Source organism: Sesamum indicum, linkage group LG3 (genome assembly GCF_026168435.1).
Source record: "Sesamum indicum cultivar Baizhima isolate 11 linkage group LG3, ASM2616843v1, whole genome shotgun sequence".
NCBI classification, from domain to species: domain Eukaryota; kingdom Viridiplantae; phylum Streptophyta; class Magnoliopsida; order Lamiales; family Pedaliaceae; genus Sesamum; species Sesamum indicum.
The window spans coordinates 17728772-17747981 of NC_142659.1; the positions used below are offsets into that span (position 1 = coordinate 17728772).

Sequence of the window (19210 nt, forward strand, 5' to 3'; positions counted from 1 at the left end):
GAATTAGCCGAATTGGGCGGCGAACCCCACAGTGTCCTTGACTCTGTACCGCGGAGGATCTTCCTCTATAGGTATGTATAAGAGAAAGTTAGTAACTACATTACATTACTTTATAGGTTTATCATTATTTTACTTATATTATGCTAATTGTTTTATTCTTCTACAGGGGATAGAGCTCGGTTGGGCGCCCAAGTGGATAGAGTTTGTTCGCCCGATGTTATAAGAAAAAGGAGGACGGCGACTGAGGTGGCGGTAAGTACATATTACTAACTTTATTTTTTAAAAATATTATTTCTTGGTTGAAAGTGCTAATAATTTTATTTGTTTTAGAGGAGACGTTCCAAAAATTGATGGAGGACCATCAGCTTCAGCCTACCGCCGATGACCACCATTACCCCGTTGAATCGGAGCTTCGGTGGCAATGACCGAGCAGCAAATGTGGCTGGCTGCAGTCGGGGACAAGAACAAGGGCCAAGTATTCGGCTTTAGTTTTGAGGTGCAGGTTTCTAGCCGGACCTCCACATCACCATCGCCACCTCCACCATCACAACCAAACCCGACCATACAGGACTGCATTAGCTACCTCGAGACAATGATGGCATTGATGGGGGAGATGTGGGCTAGCTCCTCGTCATAGCCGACCGCCTCCACTAGCGCCCCAACAACGCCTCCGACAAGCCCCCTAGCCCCGAGTGAGAATGATATGGACGTCATCGACGACAAGAGTTTAGATTAGGTTGTAATTTTATAATTCGATAATATTTTAAATTAATATAATATATTTTCTTAATTATTCATGTTTCAGAATGTTTATTACATTCCATTATTTCATATTTATTCAATTAATAAAATTCATAAATATAATTAATTAAAAAAATTTAATTATATATTAAAATTTATTAAAATATATCAATTAAATTATTTATTGGAATTTATTACATTAATAAAAATATTTTTTATGATTTACTTTATATTAAATAATTTATTAAAAATTTATTTAAAACAAAAAATTAGGAAATGGTATAGTAATTATTGGGCTCCTCCATCCAATGGATCCCTCACATTAATAAGTAATCCAATTACATATAAACTTAATTTTCAATTAATTCCTCATCTCTTCTCGGTGATTTGTGTGTGACTTTTTAGGTTCACCTTTCAGCTGGACTTGGACTAGTGTCAAACACTATTATTAATTAAATCTAATTTAATTAATAATTCTTAATCAACCCTTGATCAACAAAGCGCCGTCACCATGGGTGACCGTCCAGCAACTGTTCATGACACTAGAGACTAGATGAATATTCATGTAAACTTTTAGGCTCTCGAGTCCATACAAGTACGATCCTTTCATCTATCGTCTCCCAGCATTAGTTTAGGGCATGGAATTGGGTGTCGGCTCCCATCCTGGACTAGGCATTTATGCTTAATTCTTGAGATCGTGTTACGCCAAATTGCTCGACATAGGAACCTCTTTTTTCTATTCGGTCAATTACTGTGGCCATAGCTTTATAGACTGAAAACGTATCTCCAAGTGTACATGAGATACCTCTGTCATGTTTTGACAGGGTACGGAGCCTCTTCTTGGAACTCATCGTCCTCGCTACATGCTGATGATCATGTCTGGGTCATGATCACCTCTCGTATAAATCCAAGATACAGTCATTGCATGCACATCACTGTCGTGATTCCTCAAGTCTAAGGACTACTCCCTTACTATCGGAGCTACGGATTCGATTCATACCAATCAAGCCTCCAAGGCTTCCATATGAAGATCCCCACGAGTCAGTTGAGTCGATTCGACACCTAGCCAATTGATCCACTAAGATCGCATAGACGTCCCATGTCTGTCGCTGATGAAACACGACACTCATCTAATGAATGAAACTCTCAATGCAAGTCTCCATAGGACACTTGATGGCCATTCTCGAGGTCCTTGACTTGGAACATTTCAGACGAGTCCTTGACAGTTAGTTCCATAACCGCCATCCAATGCGTAGTCCAACTGTTGCACGGTTGTTAAAGTGGTCTATGGGCTTTGTTGTGATGTTTGAAAGAAATGCAAACATATATGTGATGAGCACAACAAATGAAATGCCAAGAGCGAATACTCATTTTATTCACTGAATAATGTTATATAGAATCGAGTTATTGTCAGAATGAATTATAAGCATGCCAATCTAATTGATTTTCTAGTCACCTATTCTACAAAACCGCCCTTATTTGATGCACTCTTACTCACGTTTTCCAGCTTCAATCCCTAATAAGTCACCCTTGCCTGGTGCATTCCTGCTCACTTTTCCAAGTCATAAGTCTTAATAAGCTGCCTTCATCATGCACATGTACTTAACTATACATGTTGTTATCTAATAGCATACTTGTAATGGATTACTGGTTGAATTATCCTTATACTTGTTTTAGTACGATGGCACTCACTTGCCTCGTTCTATAGCAAGTTCTACTCTGGCACAGGCCTAGTGAAGGGATAACTTACTTTGCTGGTAGTTGTAGGAGGTCGGCCAAAGAGAACCTTGCTGCAAACTTAGTCCCCTCTGCATTAGAGGGGGGAACATCTTCTTTGTCAATAAAAGCATGGTGAGTTGTTCACATCAGGGGGCAAGCTCTTGGCATTGCAAGTGGGATCATTTGGATTGGGGGCATTTGTTAGCCTATCATCTTTGTCCAAGAATGAGGCAACCATTCCTGCTGGAGGGTAGCCTACGACTGAGAACTATTGCGCATAAGTTTAAACTCGTGATAGTTTAACTTCAGGGCGTGGTGAGCCAACAAATTCTGAATTCCAGAGACCTCTTGTACCTCACCATATGGCTCATCCATAGAGCTTCTAGCATATCCCTTCCTTATTGGGTCTCTAGAAAATTTTGAATTAGATCTTTCCTCACCTGATCTTGCTACAAGATGTTATGTTCCAGGCAGACGTGTAGGCTATTAACTTCCTCTCTCTCCTACGTGTCACCTCTTCGTCAATCAGCGAGCACATGCTCTTCTTGCACCTGCAAAGTCTGTCCTATCCCCTTATTTAGAGTGATTATCACTTACCTTTTCCAGATAGGCACATATTCCATCAAATTTGCATGCGTGTACGAAGTGGTTATTTCAAGCATGACTCCTGTTCGCCAGCATAGCAAAACAAGCCTAGGTAGCTCTATAGAATTTTCCTTATTGAACCAGCACGAACGAAAAAATTCTTTTTCCAGTAAATGATTTATGGTAATATTTCTTCTTACTCTTGGAGTGGGGGGGAGTGATATGCCGCCTCAAATAGTTTTTTTTCTTTCAAGCCCAAAGTTAATGAGGTGTACCAGCACCGAATAGCCCAGCAATCCTGACCCTACTGGCCAACTTGTAATGTATCAAACCCATAGCTTGCTTATTCTCACTACCTTGGCAGGCCGAAATGAGCCCAGCCCAGCAGAATGACCCAGTGTATATACCTACAACATTATAAGACACACCATACAAAAAAATCTATAACTAATTCCACATAATTGTAGAAGTCAACTTGTCAAGCAACAGGTGAACGAATTCCCATATTCTCTATTTGACTGGACAAGACTTCTTCAAAAAGTAATATCTTGGTCTAGATAAGTCTAAATCTCAATTTGATTCATTTGTTAGTTAGCTAACGCGGTTACATTTACAAAGATATATGATTTGCCTTAACTACCTCTTAGATACTGCTCTACTACTGCCTATAAATAGAAACCCTTGTGCAGTCATTTGAGGGAGAAGTCTTCTATACTCGCACACTCAATGCTCTCTTTTCAACTATCTTCCAATATATTTTTGCACTCCATACCACTTTTAGCACTTTTTCATCATGTTCCACCATTTTCTCACAATGTTTCGAGTTTATTTATTCAATCAAATAAATTACTAACTTATACATTATGGTACTAATCCTTATTTGCAGGTTACTCTTCCCTTAATTGATCTTAGAATTGCGCAAAGACTCTGGTACGGATTAATTTCAGTCCTTTTTTCTGTCGGAGTTCACCCTTCTCGTTGGAAAATGCATGTGCATCTCACGAGACCTTTTCAAAAATTGGCCAGGGCTATTGTTTTTATTCGCTCATGTTTGCTAGCATTTCTGTCCTTTGACTTTCTAGGAAGGTATTTTGGTCTTGTATTTTTCTAATTTTTGCAATTTCAGTCTGTTTTTTCACCAGAATTTACCCCTTTCACTGGTGGAAGTAAACTTTAGCAAAACAAATGGGGGAAGGGGGGGGGGGTGAGATTGTAAAAATTAAAAAGATGCATGACAAAAATACTAGTCTAGAAAGTTAAAGGACGAAAACGCCAAATGACCTAAGTTACAAGACTCAAAATGCATTTAGTCTTTTTATAATACTCAATTAACTATTTCTTTTTTAGTATTTAAAAAAACTAAAATTATGTTTTTCTTTATTATAATTAAAAATATATTTTTTCTAATTAAGAAAGATCAATATGGAAATTTTAAACGATAATCTTTGTACTATATATAAATATACGTTTGTATAATATATGAGGATTATCTTGTCCAAATATCTAGTTCTAACAACGGGTGAATGTTACTAATTAAAGAATAGTTGAAGACGATAAAGTGTATATAACCCTAATTAAAATTAATAGCGGCAACTCTAAATATATAGACAAATCCCACTATGAATAATTTCAATATTATTACTTCAAATATGATTACTCTCCAACATCATTTTTTCTTGTAGTTGAGATCGTCAAACACATTTCTACAAAAACATGTGAAATATACATATACAGCATGATCATGCCATTATGAACAATGTAACATTTTCAATATATAGAGAATTGCAAACAGACAGGTGAGAGTGATTATCAAGTCATGGATGGAATTATAGCAACAAAGATTGTTCCTACCAATACATGACAAGAAGAGTGGGAACAAAAGGGCCCTCCACTAAGTGATTTGAACCGGAAAAAGAAGCAGAGGAGGATAGGTTTTCTGTCTATAAGTAGAGAAGAACAAGAATTGGGAGGGGAGTGAAACATACAATACCACTTTGCTAATAATTTAGACAGGGTTTTGATCGATGGAGAACTACCGTGAGTGTAGTAAGAAGGTTAAGGATGTTTCACTGCAAGAACTCAGGGATAGACTTGCTGAGTTTGCTAGGGTTAGGGGTTGGGATCAATACCACAGTCCTAGGAACTTACTTCTTGCTCTGGTAAGTTCTTTGACAATTCTTATGTTCATAAGAGGAGAAACACTTTCAATCCTGAGTTATTATTATTTTTTTAATTTGAAACTGGTATTTCATTTTTATTTTAATTTATATAAACAAATCCCAGTTCAGATTTTTTATTGTAGATTTTATGCAACAATACTATTTTTGCAGTAGATGATTCGTAAGAACCATGTGTATAAGATATGTGTTTGCGAGTGAATAAAAAAACTATATTTTTAGGCTTATTTTGAATGAAACTAATAAACCTTTAATTTAAATTATTACAAAAACCCCTTTCTTTATTTAAGAGAATATTGTGTGAAATATAAGATGAAACACTAACTTAATTAGAGTGAAGTATTGAACTGAGAAAACCGAGTTCATTTCTTTTACCTGCTCTATTGCAATTTTGATCCTGTAATCATTCCGTATTTTGATCCTTTAAGAAATCGAACTTGCAAGGTTCATTATTTTTATAAATTTTACGATTTTAAAATACAATTTGCTAAAAAGTTGTAACTTTATAAAAAAATTGACATGTATGCAAGTCATGTGCCAGATTAAATTTGAGTATGACGTTACTTGCATGTATGGTTTTTCAGTCAATTTTCAAATATTTGGCAAAATATGCCTTCAACTTGCAAAATATATAGAATGCAAATTTCAATTCTGAATTACATTAATAAAGCATGTCTGCACTTGCGGTACTAGAAAATTGAAAAACTCGGCGCATTTAGTCCTCTACTTTACAGGATTTTCAGAATCATCTCAAAATTAAAAAGACTCGACACTTTTAGTCCTATATTTTTAAGGATTTATAGGACTAAATATATTGAATTTTTTTAATTTTGGGACCATTTTAAAAATTTCATAAACCAAAATTAAAAGTGTTCAACTCCTATCCAACGGGATTAAAAATATAATTTCACGGATTAACATGAATATGTGTGTGTTTAATTTGATTTGAATAATGATGAATGGGATGATATGGAGGACAGGTGGGAGAAGTAGGGGAATTATCAGAGATATTCCAATGGAAAGGGGAAGTGGAGAAAGGACTGCCAAACTGGAGTCGGGATGATAAGGAACATCTGGAAGAAGAGTTGTCTGATGTTCTACTCTACCTTGTTCAGCTGGCTGATGTGTGTGGCCTTGATCTTGGCCAAGCTGCTCTCACTAAAATACTTAAAAATGCTCAGAAATACCCTGTCCTCAACCCTACTTCCACTACTTAGAAATTTCGTGGAGTGTTCATAATTTTGATGTGTGCTGTGTGTGTGCTCAAGAGCGTCCTATTTCACATGTAATAGTACTTAGCGAGTTGTTTTTTTTTTGGGATAAATTGCAGAATTTGTTTCTCTTTTGAGTAAAGTGATTGATTATATGATTGTGCCAAATTTAATCATTGGTAAAATGATTAATGAAATAAAAATACACACATGAAATGCAATTAACGTGTTCTGAAATACTTAACAAATACAAGAACCACTTAAATAAACCCCGAAAAAAAAGGCTTGAAACCATCTCGTACTTTTAAAAAAGATACAAAATGCCTTTGTATGTCGAAATTTATTAAAAAATAAATGTAAAAAATCTGTAATACTTTTATTTATTTACTGTTTTTTTCAAACAAATTCAACCTTTTTTGTTCTGAGGGTATTTTTAAATTTTTTTATTCATCATTTTTCACCACCTAAAATATAGGACAATGTCGAGCGGATGTCTAGCTTTCAAACATGTGTATTGTATCTCTGTACTCTTTTTACTTAATTAAATTTATATTTACTGAAAAAATATAAAATATAGGACAAGTACCATATAATTGGTAGCTGCTTAAACATAATTCTCTTGCAATAATTAGATGATTGACACGTAGCTGGATTTCTAAAATAAAAATTGTGGGCAATCATTGAGATTTTCTACAGATGATGTGATATACATTAGTAAAAAATATATATAAAATTGTAAGGGTAAAAAAGTAATTGGATATGTAGGAGACACGCCTTAAGCAAATAAAACCCATCATACCATATAATTTTCCATACCACTATAAATACCAAAATACTATTTTTTTAATCCAAGTTACTATTCAATGATAAGACACCATTCTCTTGAAAATTCATTAGTAAAAAATATATATAAAATTGTAAGGGTAAAAAAGTAATTGGATATGTAGGAGACACGCCTTAAGCAAATAAAACCCATCATACCATATAATTTTCCATACCACTATAAATACCAAAATACTATTTTTTTAATCCAAGTTACTATTCAATGACAAGACACCATTCTCTTGAAAATTACACAGTTTGCGAAAATTGCATTTCACCTGGTGTGCAATTGCGTCGTGGTAAAATCCCGATTTTATCCTTTAGCAAAAAAACCTCGACTACATCATTGACGCCGTCTGTGGGAATCGAACCCACGACCACATGGTTAAAAGCCATGCGCTCTACCGACTGAGCTAAGACGGCTTTAGCTTTCCTTACTTATTTTCTTATAGTGGGGTGCGCCAGGCCCGCGTGCAATGCATGGGCGACGCTCGAAGACCCAGGCAGCAAGCTGCTTTGGCGGGCCATTCCCCCTAGAAAAATAAATTTAATATCATGTGGGCCGATGGCCCACGCCCCCCCAGCTCCAAACGCTGCCTCGAGCTGGAGGGGGGGCCACGTCCCACCACCTCGAGGCCCCGCCTCGAGCCGGCGGCGGGGCGTCCCCCCGGAACTTCACCTCGCGCCTCCCCCCACCTTTGTCGCACTCTCCCCTCCGTTGGAAATGCCGTTGTCCGTCGGTCACTCTCACAATCACCCTCTCCACCCCACATTTTTCACAAAGTAAAATACAAAGCAAATGCACCAAATGAAAAGAGAAGCAAAATTTAACTAAGGGAATTACCTTTGTTAGCCATGGTGGCAAGAAGTTTGGAAATAGAGATGCAAATGGAATGAAGGCAAATGCAAGGAAAAAAATATAAGTATGTTGATGGGTTGCAATTAATAGCCCCCAACCACCCACCCACTCCCATTTATTACTTGTAGTTAGTCTTCTTTAATGTTTACTCTCGCACAAAATATTACACCAGCAAGTGCATATTCCATCCGAGAGGCATATTCCATCCGAGAGTGGGGGACTGTATGATATACATTAGTAACAAACATATATAAAATTGTAAGGGTAAAAAAGTAATTGGATATGTAGGAGACACACCTTAAGCAAATAGAAGCCATCATACCATATAATTTTTCATACCACTATAAATACCAAAATACTATTTTTTTAATCCAAGTTACTATTCATTGACAAAACACCATTCTCTTAAAAATTACAGTTTGCGGAAATTGCATTTCACCTATGTGCAATTGCGTCGTGGTAAAATCCCGATTTTATCCTTTAGCAAAAACCTCAACTACATCATTGACGCCGTCTGTGGGAATTGAACCCACGACCACATGGTTAAAAGCCATGCGCTCTACCAACTGAGCTAAGACGGCTTTAGCTTTCCTTACTTATTTTCTTATAGTGGGGTGCGCCAGGCCCGCGCAGTAGTGCAACGCATGGCGACGCTCGAAGACCCAGGCAGCAAGCTACTTTGGTGGGCCATTCCCCCTAGAAAAATAAATTTAATATCATGTGGGCCGATGGCCCACGCCCCCCAGCTCGAGGCGCTGCCTCGAGCTGGAGGGGGGGCCGCGTCCCACCACCTCGAGGCCCCGCCTCGAGCCGGCGGCGGGGCTTCCCTCCCCGGCTCGAAGTTTCACCTCGCGCCTCCCCGCACCTTCGTCGCGCTCTCCCCTCCGTTGGAAATGCCGTTGTCCGTCGGTCACTCTCACAATCACCCTCTTCACCCCACATTTTTCACAAAGTAAAATACAAAGCAAATGCACCAAATGAAAAGAAAAGCAAAATTTAACTAAGGGAATTACCTTTGTTAGCCATGGTGGAGAGAAGTTTGGAAATAGAGATGCAAATGGAATGAAGGCAAATGCAAGGAAAAAAATATAAGTATGTGGATGGGTTGCAATTAATAGCCCCCAACCACCCACCCACTCCCATTTATTACTTGTAGTTAGTCTTCTTTGATGTTTACTCTCGCACAAAATATTACACCAGCAAGTGCATATTCCATCCGAGAGTGGGAGCTGTATGATATACATTAGTAAAAAATATATATAAAATTGTAAGGGTAAAAAAATAATTGGATATGTAGGAGACACACCTTAAGCAAATAGAAGCCATCATACCATATAATTTTCCATACCACTATAAATACCAAAATACTATTTTTTTAATCCAAGTTACTATTCATTAACAAGACACTATTCTCTTGAAAATTACACATTTTGCGGAAATTGCATTTCACCTGGTGTGCAATTGCGTCGTGGTAAAATCCCGATTTTATCCTTTAGCTAAAAAACCTCGACTACATCACGATGCAACGAGAGAAACATATATTTTACCAATCAATACCAAAAGATAAGGGGATAACAGAGGCTTGAACAAAGAGCCTTTGCTAAATCATACTTCTGAATTTCCGTAAGCCTTGCTAAATTAGTGGTAATGAGAGTTAAACCCTGCTCAAGAACATAAAGATTTACAATGTGTTGATGAGTTTAGATTTCGTATACTTAGTGCTAAATTATTTCATAGTATTAGTACTATCGTTTTGTATAGAGTATGACGGATACCATGGCCAACTTAAATTGCCATTTGATTTGTACATTCTATATTTTTTCTTTACTTAATGAATTTACCATTATAAAAAAAAAAAAATAGAAAAGATTTACAATGTGAATACAGCAACACAAACTAAAAGAGAGTTTGCTGCTATTGTAGTGATATGGGTTCCGCAGGTAAAGGGCCTTTCCGGGGAAAGCCCACTAAGGCAGATTAAGACCCAAAATGGGCCACCTATCGAAACAGGCCCAAACGAGCCACACTCAGTAGAGCTTGAGAGTGGCCGCACACGGTTGGATAAGGGATCGGAGACATCATCTACCAATATAACATTAATTCCCACCCACAAACTCGAACCCACGCCATGAACTTATATTATGTCCATGAACTACTTGCACATTTAGCTGGGAAAATTATCTTTTTCGTCTTTAATTTTTATCCCCAGTCATATTTAGTTCTGTAAGCATGCTCATTAATTAATTAGTTCAGTAAATTTTTAAAATGATAAAATTAAATTCGATTTAGTATTTTTTTTCGCAAATTTTCTGACGATTTTTAAAATTGCCGAAAATTACAAACGTGGCAAATTTTTGCTGAATTGTCCAACCACTTATCTAATTGTACAATCTACTTATAATGACAGATGTCATTGAAGTTGAATAGGCATGCCATGTGGGAAAATAAAACTAAGTCGTGTCATTTCCAAAAAAAAAAGGAATAAAAAAAAAATCAAGTCCTATCATTTCCCCATTTCCTCTGTTACGCGAACCCTAATCCTCATTACCCCAAATCCATTAAGATTGATGGCCCCCCCTCCCCCAGAATACGGTATGCCTTTTTAATTTTTTGTTGTTTATAGCATGCAGTTTAAAATTTAATGTTGAGTATGTTTTTAAGTTGTTTGTAAACAACACTTGTCGATTTTGTGTGTGTGTGTGTGTGTTTTGTTGTTAAATACAGTCTTTATTGTGTGTATGATAGTGATATTGGGGTTGAGTGCTTCAATGTTGTGATGGAGGGAATAACAGTGTAGGGACGCACTTGCTCTTGCTTTCTTTTCATAATATTTGTATTATCTTTTAAATATTTTATCCGATTTGTGTTGGATTTTGAAGCATGTGGTCCCCCATGTTCTATTGTTTAAATTATTTTGTCAGATTTATTAGTTAAATTATTTGTTGTTGTTGTTGTTATTATTAATGAACACACCCTTTTGAGTTCATATTTCATGTGTAGGGATATATCCCACTTCCACCAATCCCTGCTTTCAAGAATACTCTCAAAGCAACAAGAACAACACCAACTTAAGATGCACAGTGAGTCGGACTAGGCTAACCCAATGCAAGACTTGGATTGAACCAATAAATAATGGGATGGTTCTCCCAGGCCGCTTGGGACTCAACTGATATTGGGCCGATCGTAGGAATCAATATCTGGTACCAGCCCAACCTAGTAGTCCAAGACCACCTGATCTTGGATCTGGTCTGGGCCGGGCTTGTTGGACCAAGCCAAGCCGGGCCTGTTGGACCTTTTTCGTTATGTTTTTTAATAATGCATGGCATATAGTTTTTATTTTATTCTTCTAAGTTCATTATCTTAATAGTTCTTTTATACTTTTTAAACTCTAAAATCTTTTATTTTTATTGTTCTACTTCTAAATTTATAGTACTTTAATCCACCAATACCCTTTTTTTCAAAATTTATTTTAGCACATAAGATGTCACACGTTCGTATCAAAATTCTGTTGAGCATACCGTCACCAAATACCATCAGTTCCAACAGTCCGCCTCAGTTGTTACAAGACGCCACAGTGGACATGGAGTCATACCCATATAGTCAAAATTGCGAACCAAGAATGTTCTTGCGGCAAGTGGACTTAATTTGATTTTCCTTGCAGTCACACTCAAAAAGGCATGCACTGCATACATAATTAATGCTGCATCAATATCTTTTGTAATATTTTTAAGTATTTTCTCTTTCTTTAGAAATTGAATAATAAAAAAATTATATAAGTACTTTATTTTAAATAATTTTAAGAATATACCTACACATAGAACGTGCGTATCATTAGTATTAACAATAAGGGCACACTCAATACGTGTATAAAGAATAAATATTATTTCATTAATTAATGTATATCTTCATAAAAATAAATACATTAAAATACATATTTGGATTCGTTCCAAGCAAATAATAATAATAATAATAATCTTAATCAAACAATTTCGATCAATTAATTTTTGAAAATTGACATCAACAAAATAATCTCGTAACAAAACATCTCTCATTGTCGAACGAAATATGTACAATATCCCTCTATATGATCAGTCTTGCCTACTTTTTCCCCATGTACCTAAACCCTAAAAAGGTACAAGCCAACATGCCCAAACATCCCATGATTGTTTGTGCAGCATATAGAGATTTGTAAGTACCTCCAAGACCCAAAAAGTGGTCCTCTACCCACGAAAAGATCGTTCACAAGTTTTAATTTGACCAAACCCCACCATCAATTTGGTTTGTCTTGGAAGTTCAAAATAATAATGATACAAAATCTAATGAAATTTTAATATAATATATAAATTAATGAATTTACTCAACTACATATATATATCATCTGACATTACACAAGATTTTTGTGTTGTACATGAGTTTTTTTTTTTCTTTTAATTGAAACCACCCAAGGGTTGGGAGCTTTTCAGAGTCCCTGACTCTTCTTTATTAAGATCAAAAGGTGAGCAAATTTACAGCACGAAGTACTGATTCTCTATCATTTCTAAAAAAAATTGTAAAATCGGGAGTTCTACTCCCTTATAATTATTCGCCCAAAGCGTAAACGAGGAGTACTATTCCCTTATAATAAATCACAAAAGTATAAATAAAGAGTACTACTCCCTTACAATAAATCACAAAAGCATAAATAAAGAGTACTACTCCCTCACAAAAGTAAGATGTGCTAGACGATAATCCAACTTGAATCTTGTGTAACAACCTTTATGAAAAAATAAAGAAGAAATCGAGCTCGTGCATTTATATAATTATGGGGACGTTTGCAATAACTTTTAATTACTTTGATAGAGGAAATAAATTATAAATGAAGTTGTAAGTTTAGTTATATTGGAAATAAGAAGTGTTTGAAAATAAAAACAAAAAAAAAATTGAACTTGGTATATCTTCACATATTATGACCAAATTACTTTTATAATTAATCTTCACATATTAATGTGAGAGAGGAGGTATATTTTTCACAGTTTTAAGGGTAAAATGATTATAAAAAGGTTTATTGACCTGTAATAAATCATAAATAAGTCAATCAGTAGCATATATTGATTTTTATTCTGGTTTTTTTATTAATATTTTCAAATTCGGTGAATTTTGACTAACAAAATCACCGATTTGTTAAAAGAAAGCAAATATCAATAATACTAAATATAATTTTTCAAATCACAGAGAGTTTACGTATAATTATACCAAATTTTAGAGAAGGAGAGTGTAATTATTTCATATTTCTCATTTATGCCTCTTTTAGTTGACTGAGTTAAGACAAAATGATGATGTAGCAACAGAAGAAAGCAGGGAAGGAAATATAAGTAGACATGAGCGCAGTTAACTAAAAGCTAGCAAAGAGAAACAGCAATATATTATAATTATGATGGCCCCTTCACTTGGAGTGCACCCAATCCCACAAATCCATCATCATCATTTTTGCCTTTCCATCTATTCCTACTTTTATTTTATTTAATTCAATTAAAATCTCTTGTACGTACCTCTTCTTTTATTTTATTTTTTTTTTGTTTTGTTGGAAGCCATAAATTAATCATTAATTTCGATTACGGACATGATTAATTATTAAAAGGGTTGGCAAAACTTATAATTAGGTGCTCAAAACATCTTATAGAATATTTGAAAGTTAAGCTCCAAAACATTGTTTGGCAGAAAAAAAAAATTGAAAAGCTTATAAAATTTCGAAATAAGATGTTCTGAATTTTATAAAATTTTAAAAATAAAATTACCTTTTTGTTATTATATTTTAGAAGCTCTATAAGATTAATATATTATAAAACAAAAAGATCATCGTTTATACTCTATCTCTCACTCACTCATGCTTGAGCGCACACGCACAAGCATGAGATTTTAAAGAACTTTACTTCTATTTAATTTTTCTTGCATTTGAAAAAAAAAATACTTCGTTATTGCATAATAAATTATTAATTATAGTGAAACAAAAATAAGGTTGTTGTTGATATTATAGTCGTATTATAAATAATACGACTAAAAATAGGCATTGCGTTAATTAAAAAATATCAATTATATATCTATGTTAATATTCTACTAGTATGAATGTATATATATATTATTCTTATTCAAAATCTTAGGTAATAATTCGATACTTTTATTACTATTAAACTTTTATTTGTAGTTAAACTAATGTATACTATTTATGAAAGTATTTTTAAAATATTTAAATATAAATAATATTTTATTTGATTCTAATGGTATTATGTCTTTATTGGTCATTAATTTTAGGGATTATTACAATGGTCTCTCCTCAGGTTTAGTGTAATTACAAGTAGACACTCTGTGGTTTGAAAAATTGCATAATACCCCTGAGATTTGCTTTCGTCTAATAAAATATGTCCCTCTATTAATCAACATTCATCGAATTTGATAATATTAACAAAAAAGCGGGATTAAAACCTATATTTATCCTCGATTGACATATTCTAATTTATTGCAGGTTAGATCTTCTTAGGATAATTATACTTTCCTCCCTTAAAATTTTGTATAATTGCACGTAGACCCTTGTGGTTTGAAAAGTTACATATATTACCACTAAGGCTTCCTTCCGTCTAACGAATATGTTCCTCCATTAATCAAAATTCACTAAATTTGTCAATATTAATAAAAGAAATGAATTAAAATCGATATTTATGCTCGATTGATTTATTATTGATCTATTGCATGTCAAAAATAAATCTTTTGTAACTAAACTACCCTTATAACGGTGAAGTTATACCTCCTCACATGCATTAATGTGTGAATATGTATAAGGATAATGTAATCATAAAAAGATTTATTTGACCTACAATATGTCAATTAGATTTTGAACCAATTTTTTTTTATTAATATCATCAAATTCTATGAATTGTGACTCAAAAGGACTTATTTGTTATATGGAAGCAAACCTCAGGGATACTAGATATAATTTTTCAACCACATGAAGTCTATGTATAATTAGATTAAACCTCAGGGGAGGAGAGTGTAATTATCCCATCTTTTTATAATCAAATTATTCTTATACATCATCACACGTTAATGCATGTAATGACGTATATCTTCACAGTTATAAAGATGGTTTAGCTACAAAAAACTTATTTGGCCTATATCGATTTGCATTCAATGTTTTTTTAGTATCAACAAATTCTATCAACTTTGACTAACCAATAGACTTATTTGTTAAACAGAAGCAAATCTTAGGATACTAGACGTAATTTTCAAAACTATAGGGGTTCTACATTTAATTACACGAAACCTCATGGAGAAGAGTGTAATTATCCATTAACTTTATCAATAAAAAAAGACCTTATTATACCAAACACCCTAACATCTTATAAGCTATAATATATAATTTGCTCGAAATACTTTTAGACATTTATTTTTAGAATAAGATCCAACATCTTATAAGTTTATAAAATATTGGAGCTTATAAGATGCTTTAAAAAACTTTAGCCAAAACAGCCTCTAACTGCTAGCTTGACTAAGGATGTGAATTTCTACACGACATTGTATATTGGTATGATCTTCTATGCCACGTTCATCTGATATATATTGGTGTTACATCAATGAGTCATGACATGTGTTCTTCTTAAAATTAGATTAAGTTATAAGTTAAAAGTAGGACCACACATATAAATATACGTGTAAATGTGACATCAGTATGTGACACGAAAGTGTGACAAAAAACCTTTAAAATCTGAATTCTACCCGTAATTATTATTCTTGATTATAAATTATTTATTGCATATTGATAATTAATTGATATATTAGTTGTTATAATCATTAAAAACTGAAATTATATATGACATAATGATTTATGTAACTGATTCAAAAAAAAAATTAAATATCTACACATAACTAATCTGGAAAAATGTTCAAAATAAAAATTCTGAAACATTAATATTAAAACAGGCATATTCAAATATAGAAAGATGCATATAATTGAATGCAGGGGTTGTGTTTGCATGTAATCAAAGGAGAAGGATTAGTTTGTCATTTTCTTAATTGGCATGATCATCATATCATAGATTGATGATCACATTTAATTATATATGTATTAATTTACAGCCAAGTCAAGTTTAATTAACATCCTCTGAGTAGATGTGATTATATAGCTTTAGCTACTCATGACAACCAAGAATCAAAGCAAACTACAATCAAATTACATTAATCACACGTACAGTTAATTTAAATCAATCATCACTTAAATAATCTTTTAGTTATATATCATAATGATGTGGTTGGGGTTTTTACAAAAGCATAAAACTGGAAAGTTTACCTACGGCACAACTGCGCACCAGGTGAAAAATACGATTTTTTAGTAAGAAAGTTGTCACTATAAATGAATAGTGGTTGGGTTAAAAAAAATAATATTTTCGCTATTTATAATAGTATTGGAAGTTATATTGTATGGTGGGTTGCATTTGTTTAACATGTGCTTCATATGTGTTAAATTACTTTATTACCCTTGCAGGTTAATATTTTTTACCAATATACATCACATAATACGATCTATTTTTTTTCTTAATAATAGAAAATATACGTCGGAATATTGTTCAATATATTCCCATTCCAATAAAGTCATAAAAAATGGTAAGTCTTATATGCCTTAAGACGTTATAATTGATGGGTTTCCCGTATTTATCTTTTTCCACAGTTGTAATTGTTTTTGGTTGATTTTTAATTATTTTAGTGTACTGAATAATGAACAGTATATTTGTTGTTTTAAATAATTTTTGAAGAATATAAATTGAGAATTTTGCTAATTTGGGAGAATATTGAGACTGTCAATTAATTCTCGTGAATATATTATATACAGATCAAGCAATTTAGAGAAACCACATATATATAAATCTAGAGGGTTTTAGCTCAGTTTGTAAGTTTTTCGAAATATTTTATAAGATTTTTCAAAGTTTAATTAATTATAAGTTCTATAGAATTATTTAGTATTTTTTTTTTTGAAAAGCTTATAATATTTTGAGATGTTTATAGGATTTATAACCCTTTTTTTTTTTTTTAAAAAAAAAAAAGCAAGCTGACTCATTTTTTTTATAATAAGATCTTTTAAGTTTCTTAATATCATCATTCAATAGACGAAAACACTTGAAATCTTGTTTGTATTTTATTTTTACCCTTCAGATGATCAGTGTTTTTCCCCGCAAATAAAAAATATCTACTTAATAATTTTAATTTGTAATAAATTGATGAAATTTCAGTCATTATTATAATTTGAAGAGTTCACCCTATGGTACCCTTCCCGTTTATATTATGAACTAATAAGATAAATAACATATAAGCATTAGCCAAAGAATTCAAGTGCCTTTATTGGATATCTATTTTTAACGAGTTGTTCATATTCAAATTTAAAGATGTACTTAGTGGGTTTGGAATCTCATCCAACGGACTAGTTGGCTTTGGTCATGGTCGATTGCTGAGCAGAGTTGGAACTAAGTGCTATGCAGGAGAAAGTGTTACACGTGCGGGAGCCACCTCTTGAACTTGTAAACTACATTGGTGGAAGCGCACCTCTAGAATCCTAATGCTTGATGATCGATCATGAGCTATGGCGTACAGTGACGAGGACGTTGTGCCAAAGGAAGGGTAATTGTGATACCTGCCCACAAGAATTAGGAACTAATAAGATAAACAATATATAAGTATTGATTGAAGACGTGACATAGCCAAATACCCTTTTACTTAGACTTGGTCTGAATTTCCATAAATGAAATGTTATTTTGCGTGCAAATTGAGAAATCAATGACTTTAAGACACTCCCACCTTTGGAAATTCATCAATTTACAGCTATGACATGACTTAGGATCAAAGTACTATGGTGAGGTAATTTGCAAACTAGCTATGGCTCTACCAATAGAGCGAAAATAATCGTTATATAAGAATAATATGTTATGTATTTATTTATTATATATATATATATATATATCTTTAATTAAAGTACGGAAATTAATCGGTTAAATCTCAAAATTCTATAACTACAAATCTATTCAAACTCCACAAAAAATGAAAATTGTGATACACTACAAAAAAATACAATATTAGTAATAAAAATATCAAATCACAAATTTTAAAGTTTGTTATTAAAAATATATATTAAGTGGCAATAAATTTGTCGTAATATAATTATTATCTTTATCAGTGAGAACAGTGAACTTCGACGAGAATAATATATTGGACTGCAATCACAAAAAGTAAAAAGAAGCAGGACTAAAATATTACTTTAGAAGTTAAAGAATAAAAATACTGGTAAAAAGAGCCAATAGAAACAATAACTCTAATTTTTAAAATGTCAAGTAAGATTGATACATTATTCAGACGGCAAAAAAAAAAAAAAAAAAAAAAAAAAAACTAAAATCATGAAAATTTTAAAAATAAATACAGAACCAGAATGCTACATTAGAAAGTTAAAGCATGAAAACGCCAAATGAACTAATTAAGTTACGGGATCAAAAGTGTACTTAAGCATTTGTTACTAATGTATATTAGCAACGAATCCACTATTTTCTGTGGAATTTATATTGTTGCTAAGAACATTAAAAAAAATTATTCCCTTACGACCACTGCTTAAAAGTCATGATAAATCAATTGTAGCCGCCACAGCCAAATAAAATCGATGCAAAAAATTAAATTTAATCACGATTAATGGATATTTTCATGGTAATTAACTATAACAAAGACATGATTTCCTATGGTTTTTAGTTTTGACTAATGTTTTGTCCTCACCTGCAGAAACAACGGCTAATAGCTATTATTAAGTCGTAGTTAATTAATATTTGTCATATTTTTTTTCATTTTTAACCATAACAATCAGTAATTATCAAAAGTAATATTTAGTGGATGTTGATACTTTAATTAATACATTGATATATAAATATATAATCATTTTTGGGGATAAAATCAAAGTTGGTAGCACCAACTCTAATTCCAACTTGGAGAAGACAACATCAAAGAGGGGTCGCACTCCATGCACGTTAATTAATTAGTAGCCTTTATAAAGTGAAAAAGATGGTTCACCAAAGGTCTCAAGCCCCCCAATTCTTTTG

The 19210-nt window shown here is 33.2% G+C and overlaps 1 protein-coding gene and 2 non-coding genes across 3 annotated transcripts; 1 reads left to right on the top strand and 2 right to left on the bottom strand.

Annotated features, from left to right (window-relative positions):
• The first annotated feature begins 5003 nt into the window (after positions 1 to 5003).
• LOC105157961 (uncharacterized) lies at positions 5004 to 6586 on the top strand. Its single transcript, XM_011074520.3, has 2 exons — positions 5004 to 5204; positions 6203 to 6586. Exons 1-2 carry the CDS (start codon positions 5070 to 5072, stop codon positions 6437 to 6439), a joined length of 372 nt encoding a protein of 123 aa, XP_011072822.1. The 5' UTR covers positions 5004 to 5069; the 3' UTR covers positions 6440 to 6586.
• Positions 6587 to 7605: 1019 nt separating this feature from the next.
• TRNAK-UUU (transfer RNA lysine (anticodon UUU)) lies at positions 7606 to 7678 on the bottom strand. The gene has a single exon. It is a non-coding gene; the product is annotated as a tRNA-Lys (tRNA).
• Positions 7679 to 8622: 944 nt separating this feature from the next.
• On the bottom strand, positions 8623 to 8695 carry TRNAK-UUU (transfer RNA lysine (anticodon UUU)). Its single transcript has one exon. It is a non-coding gene; the product is annotated as a tRNA-Lys (tRNA).
• Between the last annotated feature and the right edge of the window lie 10515 nt (positions 8696 to 19210).

Coding starts and splice junctions, on each gene's coding strand:
- LOC105157961 (XM_011074520.3), top strand. CDS start 5,070: ATGGAGAACTACCGTGAGTGTAGTAAGAAGGTTAAGGATGTTTCACTG. Junction 5,205..6,202: donor GGAACTTACTTCTTGCTCTG/GTAAGTTCTTTG, acceptor TATGGAGGACAG/GTGGGAGAAGTAGGGGAATT.